The 15,286-nt window shown below is 47.4% G+C and overlaps 1 protein-coding gene across 1 annotated transcript; it reads right to left on the reverse strand.

The window, feature by feature from the left end:
* Positions 1–2,302: 2,302 nt before the first annotated feature.
* On the reverse strand, positions 2,303–13,230 carry LOC125944391 (uncharacterized). Its single transcript, XM_049664812.1, has 5 exons — positions 13,188–13,230; positions 11,854–12,117; positions 11,417–11,596; positions 9,677–9,830; positions 2,303–2,387 (listed from the first exon to the last, which is right to left on the reverse strand). Exons 2-5 carry the CDS (start codon positions 11,996–11,998, stop codon positions 2,303–2,305), a joined length of 564 nt encoding a protein of 187 aa, XP_049520769.1. The 5' UTR covers positions 11,999–12,117; positions 13,188–13,230.
* Positions 13,231–15,286: the final 2,056 nt, after the last annotated feature.

Here is a 15,286-nt window from a genome sequence, read left to right on the forward strand (position 1 = left end):
CTTACGCTTGTGTTGCCTTCACTATGAAGGACATGGTACTTTGGGAAGGTGTGTAGGTCGGTTCGGAGGATAAATTGGAAAATTGCATTGGTGCGACCTCTTTTCAGAGGCCGATCTGAAAGTCGGGGGAACGCTTCTGCCATAACATGGTTTCAAAATTCGGTGGCGGTGGTAGCCACCCACCACCGAGCCCAACAAGGGGACGCTACAGGCTACGCGAAACCTGCAGACGCCAGCTATGCACCGCCACTGTAGCCTAATGTACATACCCAAGTAGAAGACAGGACAGATGGAAAAGTGAGAGAAAAAGACAAAAGATTGAAGAGGGGGACAGGAAAAGGCGACTACCGATTTCCTCTAGGAGGGTCAGTCTGGAGGTGCCGTCTATGTGAAGCAGAGGCCGAAGAGGTGTGTTGCCTCCGCCGGGGGGCCTTAAAGGTCCAATCACCCGGCATTGACCCCCAGGATCCCCCTTTTCCCAGACACGGCTACACGCGGGAGGGTCCAACCCTCGTGTGCTCGGGTCCATGGTGTCGCCACACACCAAACGCCTGCTGACGCAGACGCCCCTGCGGGAGCCCCCTTTTAGAGGGACGATCGGTTGAGAAGGGGTTGGAAGTTCCCATGAAATGTGTTATGTATTCGGCGACGATGCCAGTCACCCACCACCGAGCCAACAAGGGGACAAGGCAGGGTATGTGGTGAAGCAAGCCCTACCGTGCCAACTGTACATCGTCGCTATAACCACATATGTTATAACCAAGGTAGGTCATAGCACACCAGGTTAACCCTCGCCGCCAGGAATGTTGGAAGTTATCAGAAGAGAAAAGAAGACAGGAAAGACTACAAGTGAGAGGGAAAGACGAAGGTGTGTGGAGGGAGAGACAGGAAAAGGCGACTGCCGATTTCCCCGGGGTGGGTCAGCCCAGGGGTGCCGTCTACGTGATGCAGACGGCTTAAAGGTCCGAACACCCGGCATCGGCTCAACCACCAGGATCCCCCTTTCCCCAGACACTGGCTAAGCCGCGCACGGCTACACGCAGGAGGGTCCAACCCCCATGTGCTCGGGTACGTGGTGTCGCAACTCACCAAACTGCCTGCTGACGCAGACGCCCCTGCGGGGTCCAACAAGGGATTACAAAGAGGCTCCTATGGCTGTGGTTTTTAATTTAGATGAATAAATAAGTATAACGTGAAATTAATGTGGATGAAAAGGCAACTTTCTGCAGATGAGAGCCAAACCCACATCTGCATTACCAGCTGCCTACACCTAAGTTTCTGTTACTAAATGATGCCTGTTGTAAAAAAGCATGTGCTTCATCTGCCGCCATGACCTCGAGTGGTGCTGGTGCTGTCTAAAATTCATTTCCAGATTTTGTACTCGCACAAATACCCAAAATAAGCGGATGGGAGGATAAGCGCCACAGCACAATTGTTAGAGCAGCGTATATGGAAGGTGTTGGGTTAGTTTCCAACAGGGGCAAATTGTTTTCTTGTCCACATTCATTTCCCTTTTTAAATTTCATTTGACAAATAATATGGAAGAGACAATTTTCTCTAAGCTTTCACATTTTTTCTTCCTTTTTTATGCTTTATTGTCTGTTGGCTTTGTATGGTTGTAACAAAAAATTGGGCCCTTTGGTTCCCCTTCTCATTATCTTAGAACATTGAAGTTTTGCTGGAAAGTGTTAGCCTGTCTGCTTTTGCAGCAGCATTCTCATCCTGGATTTTGACTAAACGGTGCATGATGAGTAAATGAAGTCGGTGCAACCTTTTGGCAACTTCCTCAGCTGCTTTGTTTATGCAGGATGGCGAAGCCATACAGGGTCGTGAAATTCCCAATGGAGGGCGACACTATTGCTGTGGTGCCATCCTCTTGGATGTCCGAGGACCAGAGTTATTGTTTCTGGCCCCTGCATACGAGGGGGTCAGAAGTTAAATCCATGGTCGAGAAACAACGTCCCCCAAGGGAAAACTGGGGGACGTACCCAGCGGTAGTCCTGGCGAGGTGCAGTAAGTGCATTAACATACTGTGCTTTTTTGCTTGTTTTAGTATTTTTTGGTATCATACTTTTTTATCTTTTGGGGTCACCTTCGTTGAGTATGTCATGGATGGCTGCGGCACTTCTGATTCTGACTGTACGTCTGCGTCCGACTCCAATGAAGACCTTGACTAGATTGACGGTTTTTTTTTCTTTTTTTCTGTCTTTCTTTCTCTTTTTTTTTTAATCGCGAGAGACCATGACGTATGCTCTGACGTGCGCGCAGCCAGCGTGCGCGCCAGCACGCGAGCTTGGTTTTGCTAGTTCGTCTGCTGCGCCTGCACGTGGTTTGCCATGTCCTCGCCATCGTCGTCCTCGTTTTCGTCGTCCAGCGACGACGATTTCCTGCATGTGGGAGTCGCCGCCGTATTAGACGTGGCCAACCACTTCCAATTCGACCCTCTAGCGAGCAGCGACTCGGATATTGCGGCCGGCGACAGCGAGGACGAACCTCAACAAAACCGTCGCATCGGCCACGTTGAATGGTAAGACACAACAAATCGGCGTCAAACGTTGTGGCCTGCACGGCATTTAACAGTAGCATGTATATATTCTCGAATCTTCGCATGTCATTATTAATCGCAATGTTCATAAGGTCTTAAAGCAATAAATGCTGCGGCATATATATGCAATGTATCAGTTGTATTTATAGGCATGGTAATTGCATGCTTCGATGTACCTACATTCAATGTGGTTTTCGAATGAGCGACGACTTATTGCTTTATTTGCTTTATATGTCGGTCTAACAGCAGACAGTTTATTTATTTATTTATGTTACCCTCAGGGTAGACTTAGGAAATAAAACTACGATGCTCGGCAACATCGGCGAATTATAGTGTGCGGAGCCAGCAGAGCGCGCGTTTCATGTTGTATCGCGATTATCGGAGGTGCCGATGTGGACACTGCAGGGCCATGGATACACAGCTCGAGTCGGTGTGCTGCACAGAGCTTGACCGCGTGGACGCACTACGGGGCAACGAGGCCTGCATTACAAGCCACCCCACCTTTGTTCATGCTTGCCTGAACGTACATGCCCTCGAAGTGGCGTATTACGCCCTTATGGAAGACCGCCCGGCGCTTGTAGAGGCCCCAGAAATCCAAGGTATTTATTTACCTTTTCCACCGTGGCCTCGACGTTCGCAATATTAGATTTTCAGTCGGGAAGTATTTGTGATCTCACGTCGCAACCTTCCGTGTTAGTGTTCGAGCCCATCAATCGCAGCACGCGCGTAACCTCTAAGAGACGTACGTGCAGTCGGCGTCACAAATTTATGGATCACGGTATCTCAGAAAACGTTCAATTACGCGCGATTCCTGCAGGGGTCATGAAAATATTCAGCCTTTCCTCGGAAGCCGCTGACCCTATCCTTTTGACGCCGGCTGTACGCTACAGGAGGCATCACCCGCCGCTAATTATAGCATTATCTTGTAAATTCTCCTAACCTTGTTCATATCTTTTCAGGCGGTACCGATACACTGCATACCGCCAATTTGCACGGTGGGTGTGGCATCGGCTGGGACGGGGCAACAGAAAGGTGCTGCCCAGCTGTGTCATAGCAGCCGTGAGGGATACCTTCCCATCCGAGGCATATGCAGGGTTTAAATATCCGAATTATTAAAAAAATGTGAACAAAATGTGCCTGTGTCTGTTGTTGCAATGCTCTGTGACAAGAAGAGGGTTCAGGACATCAAACTTGCATTGCAAGTGATGTTAATTGCCTTCTCAACAAATTGGAAAATAGATAGTTTTTTATTGACAAAATATATGGCACTATTGCTAACCGCGCTACAACCAAGGTCTGCATCACTTGTTGTGGCCTACACATCCACAGTTGACATGATAGCACAGACTGGTAGAACATTTCAAGTTCAGTGAATACAGGCGATAGGTAATGTTATCTGCTCAATCATTACTACTGATTTCTGCTTATCATGTCCATTTATTGTTACGAAACAATTCATGCAATACATCTTGGTCTATGAAAACTAGAAGCCCTCAGAGACATGACATGCATTTAGAAATTATTCGCTTTCTTTACATGCACATACCAAATGGCTACTTCCGAGTGCAATATTATAAGCAGCAAGTGGAGCGCATTACGTGTTTGTGTCATGTACAATTGCACCTAAGAGTAGCTACACAAAATTTTTAGAGGGCTTAGTGGTTGCGTGTATTCAACTACGGTGTATCAAGCAAACACACCTGCATAGGCAGCTCTCGGAAATGGGAAACTGGCTTGTGCAAAGTCGGGCTTCTTGGCCTATTTGGTACAGGTTCATCTTGCAACAAATGGCACAAGAGTAGACAACGCATATTAAACTATAAATTTGCCCGCTTCTAGTCGTGTGCGATCATCCTTTCTGCCATTTCAGCCAAGGCTTATGCAAAGTAGTGCTACATTAGACAAGATTTCATTAACCATGGCAGACCTGGCCTCTTTTCATTTTTTTTTGTCAAAATGATGCAGAAACGAAGTGGGTGAGTTTACAAGGGGGTTTAAAAAAGTAGAACACGAGAGACAAAGTAGTAGCCCCTCACTTTCTGATGTAGCACAGACCATGCTAAAGTGGCAGTTGCTATTTCAAATAGAAAGTTTTGAGTTTTCTTGTTTTTGTTTTTTTTGTAACCGTATTGGGATCTCTAATCACGGTGACAATGATAGTCTGAGAATACTGTAGTCAGACGAATGTGTCATGGCTATTACACAGCAAAAACTACTGTAAATGCAATGTTACAATGTCGAAGAAGTAGCAGCAGAAATGTTTATTAGTATAAGAAATGCAACAAGCTCCGAAAGAAAACCAAGATAAATATTGTGACGATGCGTCGCATTTATTTACAGTATGGGAGATGATAGCTCAAGGTATGCCATCTACGGAGACAATCGCAGCACAGTCAAACTTAGTCATCTTCTACCCTGCGTTAGCATGATTCTTTATTACTGCAATGGGGATGTTTGTCTAGCAGCACTCGATCTAGCGTTTCAATGCTAGAGCAAAAACAAGCCAATGGGAGCTATGGCGGAGCAGGCGAGCAAGCATTTGTGTTCTTCCTTTACCAGCACCGTGGCCCAGTGCCTTCAGTACAATCACTCCCCACCGAAAGGGGAGCCATCCTGGCGACCTTGGGGCAGCAGAACACAGGGGGGTCGTGGCACTGCTTGAGGCGCGAGACGTGGACAATTTCCTGGCTGCGACGACGCTGGTCGGAAGATGCGTCTACCGGCTCGATGAGGTAGTTCACTGCGGATGTTTGTCGCAGTACCCGATAGGGACCGTGGTACTTGGAATGCAGCTTGGAGGAAAGGCCCGGTGGTGTAGACGGCACCCACAACCAGACCAGCAAGCCAGGAGCAAAGCATGTAGCCGTAGTGGACGCATCGTGGCGATGCTTTTGGCGCTACTGGTCCTGGGATGTAAACGAGCGAGCGAGCTGGCGACATTCTTCGGCGTATGCAGCCGCTCGGGAAACAGTCGTCGACTCCAAAGCATCCGGCCAGTAGGGTAGAATCGTGTCCATAAAGAAGAAAGAAAGGTGAAAATCCTGTGGTGCTTTGCGTTGCAGTATTGTAAGCGTATGTTACGAAACGCAGAATCCGATCCCAATTCGAGTGGTCAGATGAAACATACATGGCCAACATGTCGCCAAGGGTGCGATTAAAACACTCTGTCATGCCATTAGTTTGGGCTCGAGAGGGGCATGGTAAAGGCTGCAAGGGGCCAGCAGCATGTTTAGGTGGCGTCTTGCGTCGTTGGCACAGCGGGCATGACCGTACATACGAAACGGTACATACCGCGCCAGTAGTACCGAACCTGGAGGTGAGAGTATGTCTTCAATACCCCGCGTGGCCGCATTGTGGGTCATCGTGGAAAGTGGCGTAGATGTCGGAGCGCAGGTGTCGGGGAATAACAAGCAACCACTTGCGGCCGCTGGAGTTGTAGTTGCGGCGGTGAAGCAGGTTATCCCGAATAATAAAGTGCGTGGCATGGCGACGAAGCGTCCGAGAGATCGGCGCTGGTGACCGGCTAGACGGGAAGTCTAGAAGCGAACAGATCCATGGGTCCTTGCGCTGCTCTGATGGCATGTCGGAAATGTTGAGGGCGAAGGCACCGCAGGCGGAAATAGACGAGCAGACAGGATCACGTGACAGGGGTGACCAGGAAAGAGCGTCTGCGTCGGAATGCTTTCAGCCTGAGTGATAAACAACACGGATGTCGTTTTCTTGTAGGCATAATGAACAACGAGCGAGCCGAGCAGTTGTATCTTTGAGTAAAGACAACCAGCATAGGGCATGACGGTCAGTCACGATGTCAAAAGGGCGGCCATACACGTAAGGACGAAATTTTGCGATAGCCCAAATAATGGCCAGACATTCCTTTTCAGTAACCGAGTAGTTCGCCTCAGCTTTGGTAAGGGTGCAGCTGGCATATGCTACGATGTACTCATCGAAGCCATCCTTGCGCTGTGCAAGAACAGCGCCTAGTCCGACACCACTAGCGTCCGTGTGAATCTCAGTTGGAGCAGAGGGATCGAAGTGGCGCAGTACTGGCAGTGAAGTGAGAAGGCGGCGCAGTTCTTGAAATGCGTCGTCACATGCCGGGAACCAGTCCGGGAGGTCAGAACGGCCGGGAAGAAGCGCGGTCAAGGGGGCGATCATGGAGGCAAAATTAAGGACGAAACGTCGGAAATACGGGCATAAGCCGATGAAGCTGCGAAGCTCTTTCAGGGTAGTTGGTTTGGGGAGCGCGGACACGGCACTAAGTTTCGTGGGGTTCGGGAAGATACCGTCTTTTGAGACCACATGACCGAGAATAGTAAGCTTGCGAGCGCCGAAGTGGCATTTGTTCAAATTTAGCTGTAGTCCTGCAGCGGTGAGGCACGCAAGGACTTGCTCGAGGCGGCTGAGTGTGACGCAAAGTCGGTAGAAAAAACTACAATGTCATCTAACAAAGGCACGGGTTCCACTTCAGGCCTCGGAGAATGGTGTCCATCATTCGTTCAAAAGTGGCAGGCATGTTGCAGAGGCAGAAGGGCATGACGGTGAATTCATATAGGCCATCTGGTGTTACAAAGGCCGTCTTTTGGCGATCGGTTTCTGCCATGAGCACTTGCCAGTACCTGGAGCGCAGATCCAGCGAGGAAAAGAATTCCCCACCCTGTAGGGTCTCTAAGGCATCGTTGATGCACGGCAGAGGATAGACATCTTTGCGTGTTATGCGGTTAAGGCGGCGATAGTCGACGCAGAACCTCATGGAGCCGTCTTTCTTTTTAACAATGACAACCGAAAATGCCCAGGGACTGTTAGAGCGCTGGATGATGCCACGCTGCAGCATGTCGTCAACCTGCTTGTCGATGATTCGGCGTTCAGCAGCCGACACACGATACGGACGCTGGCGCAAAGGGTTTGTTGGCCGGTGTCGATACAGTGAACGACTGCTGATGCTCGACCCAATGACGGTTGGCCAATGTCGAATGAGGCCCGAAAACGCTGGAGGAGCTTGATAATTTCAGCGTGCTGGACAGGTGCGAGTGCTGAGTCGAGCATGAGCAAAGACGTCCACAGGGGCATCGGTCACTTCGGGAGGACTGACAGCGCAAAGTGGAAGTGATGCCGCATCGTCAAACATGGTAGCCGGGATGATACAGTCGAAATATTCAGAGCTCCCCAGGCACTCGCCGCAGAGTACGGATGAAGGACACGCGAAGGGATTGCACACGTAAAGGGCAGCAGAACCACCGCAAAAAGTGACGACAGCAAAAGGAAGCAGATGGCTCGCACAAGGGGCTGAGACGGCATAAACAAAACAGATGAGTTCACGACAGAGTCACACGACACAGGGACCAGGGCGATTGAGAAAGGTGCGATGTCGATGTCAGAGGCAGCAACTTTAGTAGAACGGTGGTCGTCAGGGTCAAAGCACGGCACAGAGAATGTAAGTTCGGCACGAGCGCAGTCGACAACAGCTTGATTTACAGATAGGAAATTCCATCCAAGAATGACATCGTGCGAGGAACGAGACAGGACAACAAATTCGACAACATACAAAACGCCTTGAATGACGACTCGGGCTGTGCATGATGCTGACGGCTGAATGCGATGCGAGGTTTCCGTACGCAGCGATAGATAGGTAAGTGGAGTGGTCACTTTGTTCAAATTGCGGCAAAGCTCTTCACTAATAATAGAAACGGCGGCTCCGGTGTCAATAAGTGCGTGTACGGTGACGCCATCTACGGACAGCTCAATTTCGTTCGCAGGAGAAAAATGAGGCCTTGAAATGTTCGACGTAAACGCAGTTCTTGCCTCGGGAACTGCGACTGTTAGTTTTCCTCGCGGGCTGGACTGAGTCGACGAACCATGGGGGAAAGGGATTGGTAACGTGGGAAGGCCAGCCGGTGTGAATCGAAGGGGCAGCGACTAGAAGACGAGTCTGCAGGAAGATTAGACACGTCATGATGCGGAAGTCGAGCAGGCATGTAGCCAGAGGCACCCCCATTGTCAAGGAAACGGAAGTTGTGACGGCAGTAGAATCGTGCTTCGTGGCCTGGGAAACCACAGGAATAGTATATTGGCCGGTTGTCAGGTGTGCGCCACGGGTTTATGACAGGGGCTCCAGCGGCCAAGTAAGGAACGGGAACCAGACGTGAAGGTGGTGGCGGTACATGGAAAGTTCCGGTCGTCCGGTGGACGTCAGGAGCCTGGGACGGTCCGGGATCAGTCATCGCAGGAGCAGGTGGTAGCGTCCGACTGCGGAGTTCCAGGATGTGGAAGGGAAACCCAGCACCTCCACCAGATGCAATGGGGATGTTTGTCTAGCAGCACTCGATCTATCATTTCAATGCTAGAGCAAAAACAAGTCAATGGGAGCTATGGTGGAGCGGGCGAGCAAGCGTTTCTTGTGTTGTTCTTCCTTTACCAGCACTGTGGCCCAGTGCCTTCAGTACATTACAAACATTCTTATTAAAAATATAGCACTGTCAGGTCGTTTTGTTCCCCTGTAAGCGCTGGTTTGTCACATTTTCTTCATACACATTGGTTCTTCTGTGTGTGCTCCTTCCCTTCACCTGCCCATTGCATCATCTTTCAATTTCCACAGTACTGTATGCTGGTAGAATGCGCTAATATTGTTTGCCACAAGTTCTCAGACAGTTGGCGTTATCATCCTGCTCCACAGATTCGGGCCAAATGTTTGGAATACGAGGAAACTAGCACATGCTCATAGACACGTGGTGAAAACTATTCTGGAATGCAAGCGCTTTTGATGAGGTGCAAGCAGGTCAGGAATGTCAAGTGGCAGTGCTGGAGTGAATGACTGGGCATAGAAAAATACCACCACACAGAATATGAAAACATAAGCAAACATTAGGATGACAGCACTACAAACTTTACGCTAACATTGTGATTGTAAGCTACCTAGCAATCCCTCTCCCATGCAGTGGCTGAAATTAATCCAAGACCTCTTGAACTCAAGCCCAAGAGTCACGCTGAGACATTTAACCCTACGTAGACAACTTGTGGGAAGTTGCTGACAATGATTGCCTGATCCACAAAAGATGCGCATGTGTGTGACCTAATCACGCACTGTCGTCACTCGAGTCTTCTGTGTGCCTAGGTCGGTCTTCACTGGACGCAAACCTTGAAAGGTGACCCCGCACTAGCGCAGCCTTGTCCACTGGTCCAAAAGAGCTTGTAAGTGGCGGTGGCGTAGGCAAAGTTGTGACGTGCGAATCACCGAAACTGCCACTGTCCAAAACCTCGTTCACGATTTCAAGAAGAAGCCCAACATAACCTGCACCAGATGCATGCAAAGAACACGTCAAACTTATTCAAAAACAACGTATGAGTGTCTCTCCTGCAGTCTCTGGTTTCTTTAAGTGCCAAAAGCAGCAGTGCAGCTATTGTTTAAATGGACAAAAAATATCTGCTACTATACTCCATTTCAACTTTTTTTCTTAATATTTCACCTCACCTGTGGGCACCACAACTAGCACCAATTTTTGCCGTAGCCGGTAACTATGTTCGAAAAGGAAGTAATTCATACTGCAGCTGCCGCAAGCATGCATTTTTATCACACGTTTTTAAAAGAAGTCCTCTCAGTACGTTTTGCAGTGCTTACTGAACAAACAGTCATCTTATTACACTAGCGCGTGTATATGTGACTTTTTTTTTTGCAAAGGTGTCATTCAGACAAGGATGGAACTCACACTCAGGTGTAACAACAGAAGATACAGTATGTGAGAGCCTCTGCTGGTGTCAACCTGTGCAGCCATTTTTGTTGTGGCTAAAAGTGTTGAAAGCTGCTTATACATGCCACAACTGCTTCAAGGCTATTAGTGCATGCTATATGATTTTTCTCATAACCTTTGACTCATGCATCTGCTGCAAACAGTGGGCTAAGTATGTTGTCTTAATTGTAGAAATTCAAGTTTTGTCCTCCCTATGCAGTTATGTACGCACCAAAAGTTGCAGGCTCTTTGACTTTTGGGTACTTCACTGCCCACTGCCGCGCTTGCCAACAGTAGTTCTGTGTTGCACCCTGTCCGCATTTTCATTGTAGTGCAAAGCAGCCAGTTTTGACCTGTGTAAGGAGATGTAGAATATCAGAAGTGCATACCACTACCTAAACAACTGCTAAGAGAACATACTTTGCTTCCAGTTTTGCGAAAAGCATGCCTAAATGCATGCTGCAAGGAAAGCACACCTTTTAACACCAAGTATATGGAACACTTTGTCTAGTGCAGAGCTCGCAACCATGCGCTTCAGCCCGGCGCATTTGTCATGTTAATTCGCAGCCCATTCTTTCTTTTTGTGTGTTGTGTAACTGCAGTCCATGACCATCAACTTATGCAGGCTCTTAGCATCGGTTCATCTGTTTTTGGAGCCACACATGATAACTCACTACTTGCTCTTCTGCCTTGTTGCTGCTGTAAAACAGCATCTACTTATTTACCACAGACATGACTTATTGCAGATAATCATGCAAAAGTGTTGTTTCCAAATTTATTTAAATTGAAAGTCCTTTATTGTTAAATGAAAGGTAAAAGGGCACTTTAGAGCAAAACTGTTGTCGGCACAGTGCTCACAACACTTTTGTCGGTAAAGTGCATTAACCAGCTAGTGGTCACATGGAGTTGCACTAATTTCACACGCAACCACACCAACTTTCATGGCTGAAAATATTACAATGTGAAATCTCATGTACATTGCCCGCTTTCATTTTAGTAAACAGGTGCTGATACTTTTATGCGTGGACAACAAAGAGTTCATTTGTACAGCAATGCAGGTACACTGAACACATTAGTCTTGCCCTTTATGACATTTAGCACACGATTACACCAATGTACTGTTGAGAAGTATGTGAAGAAATTGATTCACTTTCATATCTTGCCAGCATCCCATGAAAAGAAAATGTGAAGCTCTTTGGAGCAAACCGGTTCAGGACAGAATGGAAGGATTCCAAACTTGATGTTTGGAATGATGGTGACACCTGCTTGATGTCTAGAAGCAGGCGATTATTTTCCACTATGCCGCGCAGTTTGTCAAAGGCATCAGTACCTGGTAGCATGAAATTCAAGGATACAACATAAATGCAAGAAGAAATATTTTGAAGGGTTACACCAATAAATATTGAATAGTAGAGCAATGAGCAGGCATACACCCCTGTTGCTTGAAATACATCAGCTGAACAATCATCATCTTCAAGTTTCAAAGTATCATTAGTGATTGCCAAGGGTTATTCTCCCCAGCATAGGAATACTAAAGGATACCGCTGTGAATCAAATGGAAAGTTACTAGGCTTGATGGAAAAGTACCTGGAAAAATCCACTTTCTAGGCAAGAGGTCCCCATGCTCGCAGTTGGCATATTCCTTGCTGTGGCCACAGTGCTTGTTCTGGATGTGGTTGAGGAGCGACAGCCAGATGGCTACCGCGAGCTCGCCTCTTCTTTCAGCGGTCATCACTCTTGCTGCAGCTATCCTCACCGAAAAGTAGAAGTGGTTAATGATGGAGGTCTCCCACTTCTCAATCACACCGCAGCCCCGTGACCGGGAGACAGCCTGCAGCTTCTTTTTCAGCCCTAGACAAAACAAAATCATGAACGTAGGCAGCTACTCTCAAATGCTCTGTTTAAAAGCAATTGGCACAATCACATCACCAAAACACCCATCAACCAATTGAGAAGTAGTCTTCAATGATTATGAGGATACCACTTTGATTTATACTCTAAAAAATGAAGTCGAGAGCAATGTGCATTAATAAAAACCTGAAAATAAGCACACAGTATGTATGCACATGACCAATCTTCATGTAGGGAACTGCAGGGCTATGATTAGAATGATCAGAAATTATAGTACTCTTTTTATTAATAAGGTTGCCCCTTTAGCAGCTTACAGGAAAGTAGCCCTGTATAAAACACAAAGATGACATCACTTAAGCCCAAACCGCATGAGAACAATTTTGTGTGCGACGGCAACAAGCGATGAAACGGACCGTCGCGCGAACAGATCGCTCGGTCTTTTCGCTCAATCGCTCAGTTCTAGAAATCTACAATTCGTCACTCGTCGCCCGGAAGTGCTATGAGCGACTAGCCAATAGCGCAAAGCCGGGAACTGGACATACATCAGTCAAGCAATACCGATTGTCGCACGGAACGAGCAAACGACTAGATTTTGATACGTGCAAGGATAATAATGTAGTGCAAGACCTTTAGAATTACTTATGCTCCTCTTTACACTAAAACACATAATCTTAAATTAATAAAGCAAGTGTCACGCCATTTTTAGCGAGTATTTGCTGCCCTCATACCGGCAACACCGGGGAGACGTCACTCGCATGCGGTACGACTTGTAGGCGAAGAGCGACTGCTACAGCCATCTCTGTCGCGTCACTTGTCGCGCGCAAGACTGCGTGCATGCAGTTTATACTTTACGCCCAAAAAGCTCCCTACTCTGCTAATGTGACAGCCTCTCTCGTCTTCTGACTTGCTTGATGTGCTTCATGATGGCGGCAGCTTTGCTGCTCGCTTAAAAACATGGGCATAAAAAATACTGACGAGAGGTTCCTTGACCAACATTAGGCAAGTATGGCAAGAACAATTGTCCAGCAAACAGCAGACCAATTATGCACTGAAAGAAATGAGGTACTAACCTTTGGCAACATGCCAAGCATCAATGAGGTGGGCAATATCAGGCCGATTTTGTCTCGTGTTTGCGCACCTGGGTGTGCCTATCCGTCACAAGCTCACGCACGCAAACTTTCTGGTCCTCAAGGCCCTTTAGTGCCCTCTTCAGTTCTAATTCCATTGCACCACTGCTGGTAACTTCGTTTGACTGCAATGGGAGGTCAAGGAAGAGAAGGAGAAGAGTATATTCCATTCGTTGCCACTATGCTCTACAAGTGAAAACGAAAAGAAATATTTCTCACCTGCACAAGCTGCATGTCAATTATACGGTTCAGTGAAGTGTCCAGCAACGAGTACGTTCCATACTTTGCACTGTAGCCTGGTGAATCTGCACGGCTGTCACCTGCGAGTTGGGCACCCGTCCTGCTTAGACAGCTTAAGAGAGACTGTTGTTCGCGTTCCCACAGCTGAAAGGAATAGTAAATATATATTGTTACGGAGCAGTGGGGCATGGTGTGTCCATGAACAAAGAAGACGATATATATATATATATATATAGAGAGAGAGAGAGTTCTCTAGGCCCAGAAATAAGGCAAAAAAGGAGAAAAAGCAAGAACCTTGAAGCAATGCTTCGAACGATAGAACTGCACTAATCAGCAATGTAGTACCACATAAGGTGGTCCATTTTCTCAGGACTGGGCATCGAAATACACACTTAAGAAATTTATTTTCACGAATACTGGCATGGCCATCTTGACGATTAGGATTTTGTGGTCGATAAAAACAATTACAGACAAATCATGCTCACCTGGTGCACAGCAGGAATCATAATGTCCCTCTGTAGGCGGTCATATGTACGCTTACTGAAGCATGCGATGCCAGCACTTTGGAAAAGCCGCAGGACTTGCGTTGGACTTGAGCCAGTAAATAAAATTGCAGCAGCCAAAGCAACATTGCCCATGGCAAAGCGTTTCACCTTTGGCTGGCTGTGCCAGCTCAAAACATGGCCATCTTGGCATGTTGATGTCACCACAGCAAGAGAGCCAAAAACCTGCACAAACAAGAACACACCTATGCGGCACGCTACATATGGTGAATTGTAGGACGACAGCTACTGTTATGCTGCTATGGTATTAGGTGAAGGAAATCAAGTGCTATGAGATGGAACTGCAGGCGTTGCCCACGACTGCAGTTCGGTCCATAAGCCTTTGAGCCGAGTCGTGTGCTGCTCTGTTATTGCTATCCTCTGGTAAGGCAAGTTGCATTTCCTATAACTTAGCCGGTAGCCCGATTAGTGCTAGATTGAATAGCATAGGTGATATTACCGAACCTTGCGGCGTGCCAATGACATCATGCACACAGAAAACGTCATTCGTGGCAGAACAAATGCAGCAAACACTTCCCCTTTATGGCAGGCAAAATGACGGAGGAGCCATGGCACACCCTTGGAAATCACTTAAAAAAGGTCCATTCCAGAAAAGCTTGCTGTCAGCTTTGAATAACAAAGGTGATTTCCATACCTCTAGTGATGACTTTGCAGGGAGGTGGCATTTGCTGCAAGACTTGACAAGTTGCAGAAGGTTTTCCTCGAACACAATAATTTTGCGAGGACATGGTTCGGCGAGAGCACTGTAAAGTGAATTTATATTCCATTTCATTCAATTGCTTTGTTTCCATGCAGCATCCTTTACACTTTTCCTTTAACTGGCAGGCCTATAAAAAGGCATTACTTCAAATTGAACTAAAGCAACTTTTTAGTGTGAATATCTCAAGAAACCTTTTATGCTTCCAAGTACCTATAATGACCAACAAATATATCTGTAAGCAATGCATAGAAAAAAACTTGCGTTGGGCCATGAAGTACACTTACGGTCCTGAGTCTTCCAAAGATGGCTCATACGTAGTGTCCATTGGGTCATCCTGAAAAGTCAGTGACAATTCTGCTGGCTTAGGCGTTGAGCACCTTGGCTATTTGTCCTCGGGGAGCACAATGTCCATAAAATCGCACTCGGTCTGACATTCTGCAATGGAAGATGTGCACATATTGAGGCTGAAGCTAAAGTGTCAAGAGCATAAGAACACAACAGCTCTGCAAAAAGCATGTATTCTGCAACAAGTATAGTTG

This window comes from Dermacentor silvarum, chromosome 3 (genome assembly GCF_013339745.2).
Source record: "Dermacentor silvarum isolate Dsil-2018 chromosome 3, BIME_Dsil_1.4, whole genome shotgun sequence".
Classification (NCBI taxonomy): domain Eukaryota; kingdom Metazoa; phylum Arthropoda; class Arachnida; order Ixodida; family Ixodidae; genus Dermacentor; species Dermacentor silvarum.

What these genes read in the sequence shown, in the direction of transcription:
- LOC125944391 (XM_049664812.1), bottom strand. Translation starts at nt 11,998, where the DNA reads ATGACCGCTGAAAGAAGAGGCGAGCTCGCGGTAGCCATCTGGCTGTCG. An exon ending in TAGAAAGTGGATTTTTCCAG is followed by an intron (nt 11,597 to 11,853) that starts GTACTTTTCCAT and finishes TCATGCTACCAG; the next exon opens with GTACTGATGCCTTTGACAAA. An exon ending in GATGCTGGCAAGATATGAAA is followed by an intron (nt 9,831 to 11,416) that starts GTGAATCAATTT and finishes CATCTGGTGCAG; the next exon opens with GTTATGTTGGGCTTCTTCTT.